Below are 19,955 nucleotides of genomic sequence, written 5' to 3'. Positions count from 1 at the left end.
TTAAATAAAACCTAGAAACATGTACAATTTAATAAGTTTACAATATGTGTAGTTGATTACAACATGCTATCTTTTGATTTGAAAATATAAAATGCACACTCATCAACTAATGATAAATATAAGAATTGGCAAAAATCCAGATTAGACATGGCCTGAAAGCTGCTTAGTGCCTCTTTTATGTTCTCTTCGCTATTTTTGAACAAAGAAGTCCAGCGCCAAAATTCACTTTCTTAACTTCATCCTCACTTAAGAAAAAATTCTAACGACCAACAATAAGAAAGCCTGGAAATTCAACTCTTTGATCTGGGTAAACTATCTATATATTAACAATAACTCAGAAGTCCACAAACTGTGAGGATATCAGTTCCATTCCATAATTTACCTGCACTGCTTCTTCTGTGGAAAGATCACTGGCATGATCAGTAAGGTATTCTTGAATCCATCGCGGTAGCTTATTTCGTTTGTCCGCTCTGAAGAAACGCTTATCAGCAAACAACATTATTCCATAGTCAGTCTTCCCTCTCATAACTCGTCCTACGCACTGTGCTGCATGCCTCATAGCATCAAAGGTTAAAAAATCATTTTCTCGAATCTATGGAAAGAATTACAATTACTAAAGGTTTTCATTAAGATTAAAAAAATATCATAATACACTAATTCAGTATGCTTTAGTTCTCCAATCCTTTATGGAAAATGTTTGCAAACTTCAGCTCAACCCAAGTACACAAGTTATGAAGTCCATAATATGTTACGTATTTCCTTTTTAACTCACAGATGTATAAGTATATTACTCACATTAAACTGGCTACGCAGGTACTCCAAGCGAGCTTTAAGAATTCGACTCTGAGTATACATAAATGGTATCCCCATCATAATTACACAGCGTCCATAGTGATGGTCAAAATCAATTCCTTCTGAGACCTTCCCTCTAGCAACGGCAAGGAGAACGCCTCCCCTACCCTTATCACAAGCCTAAAAAAATATGAATTTTCTTACACACTTCTATATAAGTATAAAAATGGTATATTTGCTTCTTATGAAAACTTACTAGATACAGGTTCAAGAAATATGTACATCCTGATGACAACCAAAATTATTTATGATACAAAATGCCAAATTCTAATTTCATAAATGAAGTAATGTATCTTAATTATAGTAAAAAAAAATATGTGGTAAAGTTCTTTCACAAATTGACCAAAAGAAAAAGCCTGACTTGCAAGTTCACACCATTCAAACAATTTAAGAAAATCATTCACTAACCTTCATGTAATTTAACAAAGCAAGAGACGTTTCTGCATCATCTTGAGTTTCAATGAATACCAGTTTATGGCGCTGCAAATCATTTATGATTCCATGATCATACCATGTTGCCACAACATTTTCCAAATACAAATAGGAGGTAAAGAAACACACCATTCCTAAGAATACAGGTAAGAAACAAAAACTCAAAATATAACAAAATGGGTATAAAAGCATCTAAATTATCTAGCTATCAAATACTTTGCTAATACAGTGGTTGATAATTGGTAAAATAAAAATACAGTAATGCACAATTTAACAGCATTTTTACATTGGGTTATAATCAAGATCTGTATTGTTACATTACTTCATACTAACCTGGCGGCTTCCACATTATAATTCAACTTTACAACCTAGGCACAATTACACATCTGTATAATTACAATCAAGAAATCAACTTGAAACTTTATAATTACCATCAGGAATTATGGTTGCCATTTCAACAAGTAATTTTCCATAATTCCTTACAACAGCAGGATCATCACGTGACTCAAATTTTGAGGAAATGGCAACTTGATCATTACCCTTAGTTACAATCTGAAAACAAATACATTAGAGCTAATAACATTTTGTAACAGATCAGTGTAGATACAAATGGTGCAACAAAAAATTCTAAATTTCAAGGAAGAAAACAATATTTTTACAAAATATGTACATTCATCTGATCTCTGTTAAAAAATATACTGTCTAACCACAGCCTTAACAAAATGGATGAAATATCCAAAGAAACAAGGACTCAACCATAGATATCCTTCTCATAATACATGAAACTAACTGAAATGATCCTCCAATAAGATCATTTAGAGCAACAGAAGATTCATTAGTAGTTTTGCAATTATGCCACATTGGTGCTAATTTTACCTGACCCTAAAATCTTAGCCCATTCATTAGTCACTTAATACATCCCAGGTATCAAAATAAACTCTTTATCAATGTTATGGTAATAACTCTTTGATGTAAGCTGAGATGAGAATATTACAATGTAGTAGGTTGGAATGCTTATTCTGTGTAATGCAAAGGCAATTACACCAAAATGCAATTATTTCTAAACATCTGCCATACAAAATTAATTGCAATGGTCACAATGCCCTCTTAACTTCTTAAATTCTTCGTGCTTTTCTGGATGCTCTTGTCACTACAAAGACTTGAGATCCCAGTGCAAGAAATATGAAGAAATTATGATGTACAGTAGCAGAAACATAATCACGTCATGATTATGGTAACCCGGGTACAGTTCCTGCTACCAGACATCATAATTTCTTCATCATATTTCTTGCTCTTGAATCTCAAGGCTTTGCCGTGACAAGCGTATCCAAAAAGAGCACAAAGAATTTGAGAAGTTAAGAGGGACTTTTGGCTATTACAATTTCAAATGTATCTAGTAAAAAGTGACCAGTAGATTCTACATCTGCCATACATTATTTGCCAAGAAATACAAACTATCTATGTAATAATAATTATAAAAAACATAAGATTAAAAGAATTAGTTACATCACTCCCGTTTGGTTTTCTTAATCCTGTATTTTGCTTGTGTTAATGTAATTTATATCAGACATTTGCACTAAGATATTTTCTGGACATTAATGCACATACATTCATATTACTTCCCTTTGTGTTAAAATATTATTACTGCACACTCAAAATTCTATACTCAAACCTTAGTTGGTAAGTACTCACCATTGGAAGGATACATGAGCGAGCCAATGTCATGGTGAAAGAATTCTGTATAACAGGATGGAAATCTAAAATTTTGGGATACATGTCCAAAGGTGACAACGTTCCAGATGTGATGACAACAGTCTGGAACTTAGTGAAAACTGGTTTGATGGCAAGGGAAGAATCAAGACATCTGAAAGAAAAAAAGCATAAAAATTAGGAGGGTACCGACACCCCCAACCAATTAGAATTTAACTTCTACTTACATAAGTCGAATGCATCAAAATATATTCAACATGATGAATACAAAGATTTACAGTGGTCCCCCTGTATTCGCAGGGGATGCGTACCAGACCCCCCGGTGAATAGTTAGAACCCGCGTATGTTTGGAACCCCTATAAAAACGCTAAAATCAGCCTATTTTGCTAGTTAAAACTCAAGAAAAACCCACCAAAAATTTTCACACTTGGTTTTTGTAATAGTTTTATCACAAAAAGTGCATTTTATGATGAAATTGAAAAAAAACCCAGGAATTTGGGAATATTTCTCACAGAAAAATACCATGAATGTGCGAATTTTCCACGAATAATGCGGGGAAACGTTCCCGAGAGAAATCTGCGAATGTGTGAGTCCGCAAATCCGGAGAACGCAAATGCGGGGGGGTCCACTGTATTCCCAAAAATAGCTTATAATTCAGCCAAAAAACCACCTGCTATTGAAAACTTCCATAGAAACTTCTACTAACAGCAATATGAATATAAAACATCGCCTTCATTTGGTGCACCTGGTGGCAATTGAGGCAAAATAAAGAAATCTAAGAACAATTTGCAAACTTAAGGAAAACATTCTACAATTTATTTACATTCCAATCTAAATGTTGAAGATTTAATAATCAAGCCACAGCTGGCACCAAGTTTAGGTTTATCTCTGGAAGGAACAAAAACCCACAATGACAGAAAGAACAACTGTGAAACCATAAAGGGAGAATTGAGTTGAGACTATGGTATCATTATCATTAAAATGTATACACTATCCCATGAGCAAAAGCATACCTAATTTTCCTTGAATGACATAAAACCAAATGACATGAGTTGAAGAAGTGGCACTGTCACCAGAGTAATTTCTTTCAACTTGGTCAAAAGCTAAACAAAGGAGGGGGCACATATTTTATTTACTATAGTAGACTGTAAAAGCTTTGGAATACCCATTTTGCACTCCAAATGCAAAATGATAATTCAAAACCAATAGAGAGCAAAAAACTACAGAAATACTGAATCTACATACTCAGTGTTCAAACTAAACATAACATCAGTAGATTCAGAAGACTTACCTCAAGTACAGTATTGGATTTGGAATATTAGGTGCTTTATCCTCAAAAGGTTCAATTATCACTGTGAATCCTTGTAGATATGTGGACACCAAAGTAGCAAAATGAGCAACAGCAACAAGAGGAGCCAGATCTGACACATCAGTTAGCTCTAGTGATCTTACAATAGAAGACAGTCGTTCTGAGCAAAATCTGGAACAGAATGAGTGTATGAATTTTTCATGATATGGAAATCAAGAAGGAAAAATGATATTGTTATTTTACAATAAAGTTTTGTACATACTTACCTGGCAGACATATACTTAGCTTACGTCTCTGACGTCACGACAGAATTCAAAACTCGCGGCTAACACGACAGGTAGGTCAGGTGATCTACCTTACCCGCCGCTGGGAAGCGGGTGTAAGAACCAACATACCTTTCTTGCCAGATTTTTTCTCTCTTATACCTGTCTCCTGAGGGGAGGCTGGGCGGGCCATCAATCGTATATGTCTGCCAGGTAAGTATGTACAAAACTTTATTGTAAAATAACAATATCATTTTTGTACATGAACTTTCCTGTCAGACATATACTTAGCTGATTGACACCCTTGGTGGAGGGTACAAGACAGAAAATAACAAAGAAAAGGTAAACAACACCTGTTGTAGGATAAAAATAACCTTGGTTCTTACCTGTTTAGGCTGAAGACTTCATAGATACTGTCTATTAGTCTGCATTGCCATAAGAGCTACAGCGAGGGCGTGACCTACAGCTGAAAAGACTCTTTGGGTCTACTAACGGGACTTGATATCCGCTTACTTAGTAGAATCCAAGTCGGATCATGTCAATGGGGGTTCGCCCTCTTCTATGACAGAACCTGTCCACTACCAACGCAGGGAGCTTCAAACCAAATCCGATCACCTAACCAAACTAAAGTTATTAGTATTACGAAACGAAAAAAGATGCCTACCTGCATCATTTTTCATACAACCATATGAACTCAATTAACAAAAAAAACAAGGGAAAAAACTACTAAGGATATGTTCCAGCTCCCTGCCCCAGCACCGAATCCGCCGATACGTACGGGCCTAACGCGAAGCACTCGTCATACGTAATACTGACATCTTTTAGGTAGTGGTTGGCGAATACTGAATTACATCTCCAGAATGTAGTTTTCATCAGATTCTGAAGAGACATATTCTTCTTAAAGGCCAAGGAAGTGGCAATTGCTCTCACTTCATGAGCCTTGACTTTTAGGAGCTTGAAATGTTCTTCATTACAAGATCTATGTGCTTCTTTCACAACACTTCTAATGAAGAAAGACAGCGCATTTTTCGACAATGGTCTGCTGGGGTCCTTTACAGAGCACCATAGTCTGTCCTCAATGCCCTTAAGGGTTTTCTTCTTCTGAAGGTAGTATTTTAAACTCCTAACAGGGCAAAGAGTTCTTTCAGGTTCTTCCCCTACTAGGGCAGATAAACCACGAACCTCAAAGTTCCTTGGCCAAGGATTTGAGGGGTTCTCATTTTTTGCTAAAAATGAAGGAAGGAAGGAACAAACCACGGAATCTCCTTTGAAACCTACCCTTCCTTCTAGGGCATGAATCTCACTAACCCTTTTAGCGGATGCTAAAGCCATGAGAAAGAGAGCTTTCCTCGTGAGATCTTTGAAGGAGGCTAAATGTGGTGGTTCAAACCTAGCGGACCTCAGAAAACGAAGAACCACATCCAGATTCCAACTTGGAACTTCGTTCGAAGTTTTCTTGGAAGATTCAAAAGATCTTAAAAGATCATGAAGATCTTTGTTATTCGAAAGATCTAAATTCCTATGTCTGAACACCGCAGCCAGCATGCTTCGGTATCCTTTGATAGTAGATACTGCCAAACCGCATTTTTCTCTGAGGAAAACTAGGAAATCTGCTATCTGAGTCACAGAGGTACTGGAAGAGGAAAACTTCTGGTTCCTGCACCACCGGCGAAAGACGTCCCACTTCGACTGGTAGACTTTAAGGGTCGAAGGTCTTCTAGCTGAGGCGATAGCCTTAGCAGCTTTTGTCGAAAACCCCTTCGCTCTGACGAGACTTTTGACAGTCGAAAGCCAGTCAGATTGAGAGCGGGGAGGTTTCTGTGATACCTGTCGAAGTGGGGTTGTTTGAGCAAATCTTGTCTTAGTGGAAGTGCTCTTGGAAAGTCCACCAACCATTCCAGTACCTCTGTGAACCAATCTTGGGCGGGCCAGAACGGAGCTACTAGCGTCATTCTTGTCATCTCCGAGATAGCAAATTTCTTGAGGGTTTGTCCCAGTACTTTGAAGGGGGGAAAGGCGTAGACGTCTAGCCCCGTCCAATCTAGGAGAAACGCATCCACTGATACTGCTCCTGGGTCTGAGATCGGGGAGCAGTAAAGTTCGATTCTTGCGTTCTTTGCTGTTGCAAAGAGATCGATGTGAGGTCTGCCCCATCTTCTCCACAGGTCTTGGCATACCTCTGAATGGAGGGTCCACTCGGAAGGCAGGAGTTGATTCTTCCTGCTCAGGAGATCGGCCCTGACGTTCCTTTCTCCCTGTACGAATCTGGTGAGAAGACTGATCTTCCTTGTTTGAGACCACAGCAGAAGATCCCTTGCTGTTTCGTACAGGGAGAAGGAGTGCGTCCCCCCCTGTTTTTTGATGTACGCCAAGGCTGTTGTGTTGTCCGATTTGACCTGCACTACTGCATTTCGGACGTGGGGTTCGAAGGCTTTCAATGCCATCCAGACTGCCATCAACTCTTTCTTGTTGATGTGCCAGGACACCTGATCCCCCTTCCAGGTGCCTGACACTTCTCTTGTCCCGAGCGTCGCTCCCCAACCTGCTTCCGATGCGTCGGAAAACAACACATGGCTGGGGTTCGGCATGTAAAGAGACATTCCTTCCACAAAACGAAGTGGGTTGTTCCACCACCGAAGGTCTCTCTTGATTCCCCTTGAGATCTTGAAGGAGAACTCCAGATCTAGGGAGAGACGCCTCCAGTTCTGGTATAGGAAGAACTGTAGAGGCCTGAGATGTAACCTTCCTAGAGAAACGAATTGCTCCAGCGAGGAGAGTGTCCCCAGCAGACTCATCCACTCCCTCGCTGTGCATGCATCTTTCTCTAGGAAGGTCGTTATTTTCTCGTAGCAACGAGCTATCCTCTCTGGCGACGGAAAAGCCCGAAAAGCCAGAGAAGCTATCCGAATCCCCAGATAGATCCGCTCTTGACTGGGGATTAATTGAGACTTCTGGAAGTTCACCAGAAGTCCCAGAGAACTTGCCAATGTAAGGGTCTTTTGAAGGTCCTCCAGACATCTTTCTTGAGACTCTGCTCTGATTAGCCAGTCGTCGAGATAAAGCGACACCCTCTACTCCCTCCAAATGTAGCCACTGCGCCACGTTTTCATTAACCCCGTGAAAACTTGGGTGCAGTCGATAGGCCGAAGCACAAGGCCTTGAATTGGAAGATGTTTCCTCCCATCATGAATCGTAGATACTTCCGTGAAGAAGGATGGATCGGCACATGAAAGTAAGCGTCCTGAAGGTCTAGAGACACCATCCAGTCCCCTGGACGAAGAGCCGCTAACACTGAGGAAGTTGTCTCCATGGCGAACTTCCTCTTTTCCACAAAGACGTTCAGGGCGCTTACATCCAACACCGGTCTCCATCCTCCTGAGTTCTTCGGAACTAGGAATAGTCTGTTGTAAAAGCCCGCAGAGCGGGGATCTTTCACTAGTTCTATAGCCTCCTTCTCTAGCATGAGATCTACTGCTAGAGAAAGGGCTTGATTCATGATGGGGTCCTTGTACTTGGCTACCAACTCCCTCGGAGTTGTCGTCAATGGTGGTCTTGACGAGAAGGGAATGAGGTATCCTTTGCTGACAATCGATAGGGACCAATTGTCTGCCCCTTTGTGGGCCCAGACGTCGGCAAATTTCAGTAGTCTGGCACCCACTGATGTCTGGAGTCCTTGATCGCTATTTCTTCCCTCTGACTGACTTAGAGAAGGTTTTACCTCTCTTAAAAGGTCTAGTCCCTCTGGTTGCAGAACCTCTGACAGCGGGTCCTCCTCGAAAGGGCTCCTGTCTCAGAGGAGTCTCTTTCTTGGCCTTGGGTTGGAAGACAGAGCGAGGTTTCCTGGCCACCTGGGCTAACATGTCCTGAGTAGCCTTAGCTGAAAGGGCACTCGAGACATCTTGAATAATTTTCTTGGGGAACAGAAGAGGAGAGAGTTGAGCATACATAAGCGAGGCCCTTTGCGCATGTGACACTGCCTTCGTGAGAAACGAACAGTAGACAGACCGTTTCTTAATCACTCCAGCTCCAAACAGTGAGGAGACTTCACTCGATCCGTCTCTCACTGCTTTATCCATGCAAGTGAGGACACAGTTAAGATCTTCAGGAGACAGAGAATCTGGGGTCTGGTCTCTTATTTAGCCAGAACACCTAAAGACCAATCAAGGAAGTTGAAAACTTCCAGGACTCGGAACATTCCCTTCAGTAGGTGGTCAAGTTCGTTCATTCCCCACGTAGTCTTGGCGGACAAGAGGGCGGAACGACGAGCAGAATCCACCAATGAAGAGAAGTCCGAGTCCGCAGACGAAGGGAGAGCGAGGCCTAAAGGTTCTCCCGATTCGTACCAGAATCCCAATCTGCCAGTCAGTTTAGACGGAGGGAAAGAAAAAACCGTCTTCCCTTTCTCTTCCTTAGAAAGGAGCCATTCCCCAAAACCTCTAAGCGCCTTCTTCATGGAAACAGTAGGTTTCATCCTTACACAAGACGAAGCCTTCGACGTCTTCGAAGTGGAGAATAACGAAAGAGGAGAAGGGGGAGCCACAGGAGAAAGGATATCTCCAAACTCTTGCAGGAGTAACTCTGTCAGCCTCTTATAGGAGGAAACAGAGGAGTCTTTTGTCCTTCTTCTTCTGAGGGGTCCTGTTCTTCCTGAGCTGAAGAGCCCTCATGATCCTTAGAGGCGCGACTATTCTTAAAAGAGTCTCTAGAGGAAGTAAGACGTATACGTCTTGGAGACAATGCTTCAGAAATGTGTCTACTTGCAACATCCTTCTTGTCTGGAGGAGTGCGTTTCCCAGATTCTTGGAGCCTAACAGGAGTAAGTCGGCAGTCAGGCGCAGAGCGCCTGTTTGAAGAAGAACTTCTATCAGGCTCTTGGCGCCTATCCAAAGGAGAGCGGCTACCAGGCGCAACAGCGCCTGCCATACGAGGCGAGAGGATCTCTGGCGACGAGCGCCTACTAGGTGAGCGCCTACAAGGGGAGAAGCGCCTGCTAGGCTCTCGGCGCCTGACTCGAGGAGAGTGAAAGTCGGGAGAAGAGCGCCTGCCAGGAGAAACGCGCCTAACAAGCTCTTGACGCCTGTCCAGCGAAGGGCGCCTGTCCGATTTAGGGCGCTTGTCAACCGGAGAGTGGAGGCGAGACGAGGAGCGGCTACGAGGCGAGTAGCGCCTACTAGGCTCTTGGCGCCTGTCAAGGGGAGCGACCCTGTCTCGAGAAGAGCGTCTGTAGGGTGAAGATCTCCTACGCGCAGTTTGCTCCTTGTCCGAAGAGAAACCTGTCTGTCAGGCGAATGGCGCTTAGACGCAGATGTGATCTTGTCCGAAGCAGAAAGCCTCCTGCGAGAATCCGAACGCACAGGTGAGCGCGCCGCTTCCGTCGAATAGCGAGAGTCAGGAGAGGGGAGCCTGGACTTCTTTACAGGAAGCGAGAGTCCTTCCTACGACGAGAAGACACGCAAAGAGAGCCAGCCAGAGCCGAAATCTGCGCCTGAAGGTTAGCCAACACCCTTGCAGGAGAATTCACAAAAATCGTGAACAGGTGACGAGGCTCGATCTCCGCTCGGGAACGATACTCCTGAGATCTCTTACGCTTCTTCGCTTCCACCTCAGGCTCTTCCGAAAAAACTTCAGGGCTGGAAGGGCGGGCGCAGGGAGCGTTCCAGGCTCTCTTCGAAGGGCGCGAGGCTTCCGAAGAGCTCCATCCTCGTTTAGGAGAAGGCGAAGGCGAAGACGAGAAGCATTGGCGCAATATTTCTCTCTTGGAGCGATCCAAGGTAGCCTGGGAACGATCAACAGGAGCTACCGAGGGGACGCCTGACCGTTGGGGATGCTCCCTAACCTTCCTGCGGCTTTCGACTTTCCTCCTCCACTGGGACTGGGAGTCTGGAAGAGGTCTAGGCCTGGAAGCATTAGGGAGCCGATCAGACGCACCCTCCACTGCACTGGGTTCACTGCACAAATCACTATTGGAATCACTCTTACCTTCTAATTGTTTGATTTTCCTCTCCATACTGCGAATGGTGGCTTTCATGGAGGCCACTTCCGAAGGCGCATCTTCGGCTTCGGTGCAGGGAGCAGGAGCTGAAACTGACAAAGGAGCTACTTCTAAAATAGGATTATCTATATCCAACTCGCTAATACGAGATCTACTACTGCTCCTGGAAGAAGCTTTCCTAACTTTATCCTTTTCAAGCTTCCTCAAGTAGGAAGACAAAGACTTCCATTCATCCTCATTCAGCTTTTCACATTCATTACAAGGATTATTAAAGGTGCATTCATTCCCTCTACACTTCAAACATACCGTGTGAGGGTCTACCGCAGCTTTCGGTAGCCTCACCTTACACTCAGTCATACAACAAACTCTAAACATAGCAGTTTTCTTAGTATCAACATCAGACATCATGAATCCAAGAAAAATCCAAAGAAAAGTCCAATAACTGTCCACAAATCGCGAATGCCAGGCCAAAAGATCGGGTACTTCACCAAAAGTCCGTAGAAACAATCCAGGGCGAAAACGAGAAAAGAATCCAACTGTCAAGAGGTACCGACAACAGGTGTGGTCGACATCGACGACAGAAAAAATCTGGCAAGAAAGGTATGTTGGTTCTTACACCCGCTTCCCAGCGGCGGGTAAGGTAGATCACCTGACCTACCTGTCGCGTTAGCCGCGAGTTTTGAATTCTGTCGTGACGTCAGAGACGTAAGCTAAGTATATGTCTGACAGGAAAGTTCATGTACAAAAAAGCCTACATATAGTTAAATTAATTTGTCAAATAAAATATCATCATAATTGTCTAAAGTTAGCTTTTCCCTTTCAACTGTACACATTATTCACGAGTGGGTATTCCTAAAAGTCTAACATCTGTCTATTTTCTAACTTCATATCACTACATGTCTCTGCCACTTTTTTCTTTTAGAAAACAATCTTCCCTGTCTACTACGGGCACATATCTTAAAATTCTATGGTCACATCCTTTCAAAATTACCACCTCCTTGCTGCACAGAGTAGTACAGGCCTTAGTAACCATACAAAGTCTTTGTTCTCTCTACTAATGGAATGTTTTCGAAAGTAGTCTCGCTATCCCTCTACATTTCATCTATTCTGCAGCTAATCCTACTATCCTCTATACCCCTGCCTCACAGTCTAGTGTTTCCTTAAAGTAACATAAATGCAGAAATGCTTCGCTTACTCCAAGACTTATCCATTGGTACAAAGCAGTTCACCATCTCTCTCTTCTCTCAACTCTTCTTGCAACACATGTCGAGAATCAAAAATTTAGATGAGCATTTCAAATCCTGTGCATTAAATTTAAATGTACATTTAAAATCCTGTGCATATCTTACATCATCTGTTACATTCGTTACAGTATCAAGTTCACCCAATACAGCCTTCCCACAAAAGCCACATAGCCATTTCCTTTACTATACGACATATTGTACAACTAAATTGAAAATACTTCTTAGGATACATAATTACAAATTCTGTTTTAATTACCCTCAGTGATCTACTTATACTTTTCCACAATAACAATAATAATTACGTAATCCTAATATGTACCCTGAAAGGCATGTTTGGCCAGGAAGCTTCCAACAGAAGTGGGGACACCGACTGGTGAAATTTAATTAAGCTCCTTCTTCAGAATGACTCCATCTCTCAACCATACAATCATGCTGCAAATGACAATTCATGTTTGTCCATCTTATGAACGTGCAATTTATGTCATCATGTCGAAGTAACTAAAGATGCAACCATAATAAATTCTTTACAACCTGTCACGCTTTTTACATAATAACTTAAATCAAAACCTCCCTACAGTAATTTCTCTCCAAAACTCAAAAGCAAAGTTGTCAAAAAGTTTTCCTTAACTGAATCAAAATAATGCAATACAAAAAATAGTTAGAAAACCTCTTTAAAAACAATTATCCTTAAAAGCTTACCTCAATGGTTTTCGTTCAATAAATGCACGATTTTTCAGGTCCCTGAGTATACCAGCTGGAGATTCTTGAACAGCATGGGTTACAGTAAGTCGATGTTTTAGAAAATCTACTAAGCGCCTCATGAATGATACAAAAAAGTCTGCTGTTCTGATCGTCCCAGGTATATTGTCTGAAGGAAACAAGATAGCATCAAGAGTTTTGTTGGCACAATAAAACTAAATTTGATAAAAAAAAAAAAAGTTAATATAAACTTGAAAGTATTGTTGTCTTGTTGGATGCATAAGTCTCCATGAGATGGTTAATTTCTTTAAATATATATTATGAAAACTATATAGATTAGCAGTAATTCTTCTTAGCACATAAAAAACTGCTGTAATGTTTTGCTGCACAATCTTTGATACCTTATATATTAATTTAATTCTGTTTTTTTACAAAGTATTTTAATTCTTTGCTGATTTATGATATTGTTATAATACAATAAAGTTTCATACATACTTACCTGGCAGATATATACGATTAGGGCCCACCCAGCCTCCCCGCATGGAGACAGGTGGAAGAGAAAATATATGAGTAGAAAACGGGAATGGTTCCTAGTCCTGCCGCCCAGGGCAGGCCGGTAGATCACCTGACCTACCTGTAGCGAGTGGCGCGAAATTTGAATTTCTGTCGGGGACAACGGAGTCTTAGCTATGTATATATCTGCCAGGTAAGTATGTATGAAACTTTATTGTATTATAACAATATCATTTTCATACAATCAACTTACCTGTCAGATATATACATAGCTGATTGGCACCCTTCGGTGGAGGGTAAGAGACAGCTACTACTGGAATAGACAGGTAAACAACATCTGTTGTAGGTATAAATTAAAAACCTTGGTTCCTACCTGATAGGTGGTAGACTTCGTGGGTGTTTTCCCCGTAGTCTGCATCACCTCAAGAAACTTTAGCGAGATATGTGATCTATGGCCAAGAATTCTTGTGGGTCTGCCGAAGGGGTCTTATCCACTTACTCGGCAGAGCCTGAAAGGACTTTGTCAATGGGTGCTGATCCACTTACATGACAACACACCTTATTAAGGAGCAAACAATCAATCCCGACCACCTGATCCTAACCACCATGTTAGTATTAAAAATTGCTCAGAGTTATCCCCAACTCTTCGCAACAACCGTAACTCAAAACACAATGCACAAGCACACAATAATTTCAAAAAAAAATTTTATCTATTACAAAGCATATCACAAGAGTTCCTTACTGAACTGAAGTGACTGGCCGCTTGTGCGGCAACTGCTCTTGTTCAGCAGAAAGTCTAGAATATAGCTATAAGACTTAAGTAGTAAAAAAAAAAATTAAGGATTGTTGTAAGCTCCTGTACCCAGGATTGTGCCCGCAGACACAAAAGGACCTAATGAAAAACATTTTTCCTAGGTCACACGCACGTCCTTCAAATAGTGAGCCGCAAACACAGAACTTACATCTCCAATATGTCGCTTCCAAGATATTCTTCAGCGACATATTTCTCTGAAAAGAGAGAGACGTCGCCACTGCTCTCACTTCATGAGCTCTTACTCTCAGGAGTTTTAAAGAATCATCCGTGCAAGCCTTATGAGCGTCCATAATTACGTTCCTGACAAAAAAGGCTAAGGCATTCTTAGACATAGGTCTTGATGGATCCTTCACTGAGCACCAGAGGCCTTGTCTAGAACCTCCCAACTGTTCCTTTTTCTTTAAGTAAAACTTTAATGCCCTTACTGGCAAAGAGACCTCTCCGGTTCCCTGCCGACGAGACCCGATAATCCTTTTACTTCGAAGTTTTCTCGGCCAGGGGTTCGAAGGATTTTCATTCTTCGCTAAGAATAATTCCTTGAAGGAACAGAGGCTGGAATCTATATTGAACCCGACTTTGTCACTAAGGGCGTGCAGTTCGCTAACCCTTTTTGCCGTTGCCAGAGGACAAAAGGAATAAAAACATTTTCTCGTTATAATCACGAAACGAGGCCAAAATGTAGGGGTTCAAATCTCTCTGAAGCCAAGAACTTCAGCCACTACGTCTAGATTCCAGTTAGGGGGGGGGAGAAGTCATTCTAGACTTCTTGGTCTCAAAACGACCTAATCAGATCATGCAGATCCTTATTGTTTCCCAAATCTAGGCCTCTATTCCTAAATACGGCCGATAGCATACTTCTATAGCCCTTTATCGTGCTACGGAGAGCTGCGATTCTTCCCTTAGAAATAACAGAAAATCAGCTATTTCTGTTACAGAGGTACTGGAGGAGGACAACTTCTTTGACTTACACCACCTTCTAAAAACTTCCCACTTGGATTGGTAAACCCGGATAGTGGAAGAAGTTTCTCCGGGCTCTAGCGATCGAGCTTGCTGCTTTACTAGAAAAGCCTCTCGCTCTGACCAGTCTTTCGATAGTCGAAAGGCAGTCAGAGCGAGAGCGGGGGAGGTTTTTGATGAAACCTCTCGAAGTGTGGCTGTCTGAGAAGATCCCTCCTTTGTGGAAGGGATCTGGGGAAGTCTACTATCCACTCCAGTACCTCTGGAAACCATTCTTGAGCTGGCCAAAAGGGGGCTATCAGGGTCATTCTTGTCCCCTTTGAAGTCACAAACTTCCTGAGTACTTGTCCTAGAATCTTGAATGGGGGAAATGCGTAAACGTCTACCTGAGACCAATCTAGTAGGAAGGCGTCTACTGCTAGAGCTCTGGGATCTTCTACTACTGAACAGAAGCTTCCAGTCTCCTCGAGAGGAACGTGGCAAAGAGGTCGACATGAGGAGTTCCCCAAAGAGACCAGAGCTTGAGGCAAACTTCTGAGTGGAGGGTCCACTCGGTATGAAGGACCTGGTTCCTCCTGCTCAGCCTGTCCGCTCGTACGTTCCTTACTCCCTGAACGAACCTCGTCAAGAGAGAGATGTTCCTTTGGGATGTCCACAACAGCAGTTCTCTTGTGAGTTCGTAAAGGGCATACGAGTGAGTACCTCCTTGCTTCCGAATGTATGCCAGAGCGGTTGTATTGTCCGCATTCACTTGTACTATTTTGTTGCAATACTAACGGTTCGAAGCTCTTTAGAGCTAGGTGTACAGCTAGCAGTTCTTTGCAGTTTATGTGCCAGGACACTTGAAGAGCATTCCAAGTGCCTGACACTTCTCTCTTTCCCAAAGTTGCTCCCCAACCTTTTTCCGACGCGTCGGAAAACAATACAAGGTTTGGGCTCTGTATTTCCAGGGAAGTACCTTTCGTTTTCCCTCAGTGGGAGTAACCACCATTCTAGATGTCGTTTTATCAGATCTGGAATGGGAAAGAGTACCGAGAGGAGTCCTGTCTTCATGTTCCACGAACTTCTGAGGAAGAACTGAAGAGGACGGAGATGAAGTCTTCCTAGATGAAAGAAACTGCTCGAGCGAGGAAAGGGTCCCTAACAGGCTCAACCATTCCCTCGCCGAAGTCCATTCCTTCCTTAGAAGAGAGAGACTTTTTCTAAACCTCTCGCTAGTCTCTCTTGAGAAGGAAATACTCGAAAACCCCGAGAATCCATCCGAATCCCCAGATAGATCCAAGTTCTGGCTGGGGATCAAGTTGGGACTTCTCGAGGTTCACGAGTAAATCCTAAAGATCTTTAGATTAGGTTTAGTGTCACAGTCAGGTCCTCCAAACACTGTTCCTCTGACTTTGGTCTGATAAGCCAGTCGTCTAGTATAGAGATATAAACTGATTCCTTTCAGATGAAGCCATCTCGCCACATTTTTCAAAAGGTTCGTGAAAACCTGAGGCGCCGTCGACAGGCCGAAGCACAAGGCTCTGAATTGGAAGATCCTTCCCCCCGTCATGAAACGGAGGTACTTCTTCGACGAAGGAATGGATCAGGACGTGAAAATAGGCGTCCTGGAGATCCAGAGACACCATCCAATCCCCTTGGCGGGAAGAGCCGCCAGGACTGAAGCAGAGGTTTCCATGGCGAACTTCTGTTTTTGAACAAACTTGTTCAGAGCGCTGACATCCAGAACTGGTCTCCAGCCCCCGAGGCTTTCGAAACCAAGAAAAGACGATTGTAAAACCCCGGGGAGCTTTGATCCAGCACAAGTTCTATAGCTCTCTTGTCCCACATCTGATCCACCATTTGTTGAAGAGTATCTTTCAACACAGGGTCCTTGTAATTGGCGGACAATTCCCTCGGAGTTGACGTCAGGGGAGGATTGTCCAGGAAAGGATGGAGGAGGATACCCTTCTGAAGAAGCCGACATCGACCAAGGGTCTGTGTCGATGTGAGTCCAGGCCTCCGCAAAATCCCCGGAGCCTGGCACCTACTGGTGTTTGAGGAGCGCCACTTCACTTTCCCCTTTTAAAGGGGCGGAACGAAGCTCGACCTCTCTTCTCGGTCGTTTTCCTTCTAGCGGTAACTCTAGTGGGAGGGCCACCTCGAAAGGGCCGAACAGGAGTAGACGCCACTTTCTTTCTCCCACCATCACTGGTCTCTTCTTCCCTGGACGATTGCAGGAGAAAATCCTGAGTCGCTTTCTCCGTCAGAGATCGGGAAAATATCCTTCACCAACTGTGACGGGAAAAGAAAATCAGATCTAGGGGCGAATAACAAAGCTGCTCTTTGTGAATGTGACACTGCTTTCGTCAAGAAAGCGCTAAACACAGATCTCTTCTTCAAGAGACCTGCTCCAAATAAGGAAGAAACTTCCCTGAGCCGTCTTGCACCGCCTTGTCAATACATGACAAAATTGCCAGGAGTACATCCGGTTCTAGCCCTTCAGGGGCATGAGCCTTCTTGGACATCACCCCAAGGGACCAATCTAGAAAGTTAAAGACTTCTAGAATGTGAAATAGTCCCTTGAGGAGATGATCCAACAAACTCTGAAAGTCCCCAAGTAATCTTAGCCGTGTGAAGGCTATGTCTCCTGGATGCGTCTACCAGACTGGAAAAGTCAGCTTCAGCTGAAGCTGGGAGAGTGAGACCCATATTCTCCCCAGTCTGGTACCAAATCCTCTCTTGCCCGTAAGTCTAGGGGGAGGCATGCAAAAGACTGTCCTAACTAGCTCTTTCTTAGTTAGCATCCAGTTATCCAGCGATTGCAGAGCTCTCTTCATAGAAATCGTCGGTCTCATCTTCAAGAAAGCCGACGATTTTGGAGTCTTCGAGCATGAAAACAGTGAACGAGGCGAAGGAGGAGCGGCAGGGATCAATGCATCTCCGTATTCCTGGAGAAGGAGAGCTGTCAAACTTTGTAGTTCGACAGTCCTTCTTTACCGTGAGACTCGTCCTCTGATTCCTCTTCCATAATCGGATCAGTAGGAGAGGCCACTTCCCGTTCCGGGTCTTCCTGTCCAACCACTCTCTCTACTGGAGACAAACTCCTAATAGGAGAGGGGCTAAGAGAGTGTACAGAGCTCCTATGCTTGACTGGCTCTTCGTACTTGGCTGGCTCCTCGCGCTTGGCTGGCGCCTCGCGCCTGGCTGGCGCCTCTCGCCTGGCAGGATCCTCGCGCTTGGCTGGCGTCTCGCGCCTGACTGACTCTTCGCGCTTGGCTGGCGCCTCGCGCCTGACTGGCGCCTCGCGCCTGACTGGTGCCTCGCGCCTCTCAAAAGTCTCGCGCCTGACTGACGCTTCGTGCCTTGTTGAAGTCTCGCGTCTTCCTGGTGCCACATCCTTGCGTGACAGATGCTTGTCTGGAGCCTCACGCTCGGCTGAATGCTCACGCCTGGTTAATACCTCGCGCTCGGCTGAAGCTGCTGATCTGGCAGACGTATCCCATCTGGGAGAATCCTCTGGTCTGTAATGCGTTTCTCGCTTGTCTGACTCTTTAACCTTAGAGGACGACGCTTCTCGTCTGTAGGACGCCTCGCGTTTGGCTGGCGCGACGCGCTTGCCTGGCGAATCAAAATCTTCCCACGAGTCTCTATCTGAGTTCTCAAAAGACTCACGTCTCACAGGAGCCTCACTCCTGGTGGGAGAAGGAAGACGAGTCTTCTTGACCGGCAGTCTGACGTCTTTCTTACGAGGAGGATCCTTCGAAAGGACTCCTACTAAGGCGGACAGCTGTTCCTGCACCGCCAAAATGATCCTCTTGGACGCTTCTCCTGCGTCTTCTTGAACGGGAGAGGGAGACCTCGAAGGCGTATTGCCCCCATCATGGGACGGCAAAACCCTCTTCGCCTTCTTGATAGAAGGAGGCGCTTCTTCCGAAAAGCGTTCTGGGCTTGAATCCAAAACAGGATCTCTCCAGTGCCTTTTCAGGGGCCTGGACAAGTCCGAATCCTTCCACCCTCGTTTAGGAGAGGGAGAAGCGGACGAAGAGAAGCACTCTCTGAGGACGCTTTTTCGATAGCGGTCCTGAGCAGGCTGTCTATATACAGCACCTGCTGAAGGGACGCCTGACCGGGGGGAATTCTCCACAACCTCCGTACGGCTTTCGACTTTCCTTCTCCTCTGGGCTTGGGAAACTTGGAAGAGGTCTAAGGCCTGGGAGCGTCGCAGAGACGGTCAGACGCCCCCTCCACAACACTGGGGGACACTCACTTCACTAAAATCACTTTCACAGTCCTTACCTTTCATGGTAGCCATTTTTTATCTCATCCTGTGAAGCGTAGCCTTCAGTTCAGCAATTTCCGATGCCGAATCTGAATGTACGGCCAGTGAGGGTCCTGATACAGAATCATAATTAAGAGAAGAGTTAGAATTATCCAAAGGCTCAATAGGCCTTGTACTACTACCCGCCATCTTAGATGCAGCCCTTCTGACTCTATCCCTTTCTAACTTCTTCAAGTAAGAAGTTAGAGTCTTCCATTCCTCAACATTCAACCTCTCACACTCATGACAGGTGTTAGAAATAGAACAATCAAAACCCCTACATTTGCGACATACAGTGTGAGGATCAACCGAAGCTTTCGGTATCCTCACCTTGCAGCCTACATTCACACACATTCTCACACAAACACTTGAATCAGACATTCTGAAGAAAAATCAAAAAGCAAGTCCAAATCCAGTCCACAGTAGCGAATGCCAAAACAACGATCCAGGTACGTCACCAAAAGTCCACAAAAAGATGATCAATTGCTTAGAAAAGCGAATTCCAGTCAAGAGGTGGCAGCAACGATGTTGATACCACCGGCGACAGAAAATATATGAGTAGAAAACGGGAATGGTTCCTAGTCCTGCCGCCCAGGGCAGGCCGGTAGATCACCTGACCTACCTGTAGCGAGTGGCGCGAAATTTGAATTTCTGTCGGGGACAACGGAGTCTTAGCTATGTATATATCTGACAGGTAAGTTGATTGTATGAAAATAAATATTTTATTGGATTACCTATTGATTAATTAATTTATATTAAAACAGCATCACAGCAATATATAAAGTAGGTTAACCAGCCCCCTGAGCAATAATTCTTAACGCAATGGGCTCGACTCTTAATTAACTGTTAACAATACACTAGTTTTTCAAA

The 19,955-nt window shown here is 43.7% G+C and overlaps 1 protein-coding gene across 1 annotated transcript in view; it reads right to left on the bottom strand.

The window, feature by feature from the left end:
- Positions 1-19,955, bottom strand: part of LOC135197144 (general transcription and DNA repair factor IIH helicase subunit XPD-like) — a 38,420-nt gene that overhangs the window by 1,425 nt on the left and 17,040 nt on the right. Inside the window, exons 9-15 of the mRNA XM_064224114.1 lie at positions 12,502-12,670; positions 4,286-4,474; positions 2,977-3,148; positions 1,716-1,836; positions 1,261-1,418; positions 796-972; positions 383-592 (exon numbers count right to left, since the gene is read on the bottom strand). Of these exons, the coding sequence (XP_064080184.1) occupies positions 383-592; positions 796-972; positions 1,261-1,418; positions 1,716-1,836; positions 2,977-3,148; positions 4,286-4,474; positions 12,502-12,670 (1,196 nt within the window). The remainder of the gene's footprint in view (positions 1-382; positions 593-795; positions 973-1,260; positions 1,419-1,715; positions 1,837-2,976; positions 3,149-4,285; positions 4,475-12,501; positions 12,671-19,955) is intronic.

Source organism: Macrobrachium nipponense, chromosome 18 (assembly GCF_015104395.2).
Source record: "Macrobrachium nipponense isolate FS-2020 chromosome 18, ASM1510439v2, whole genome shotgun sequence".
Classification (NCBI taxonomy): domain Eukaryota; kingdom Metazoa; phylum Arthropoda; class Malacostraca; order Decapoda; family Palaemonidae; genus Macrobrachium; species Macrobrachium nipponense.
The sequence above is the reverse complement of the archived record's forward strand: the minus strand, read 5'-3'. Positions and strand labels throughout refer to the sequence as shown.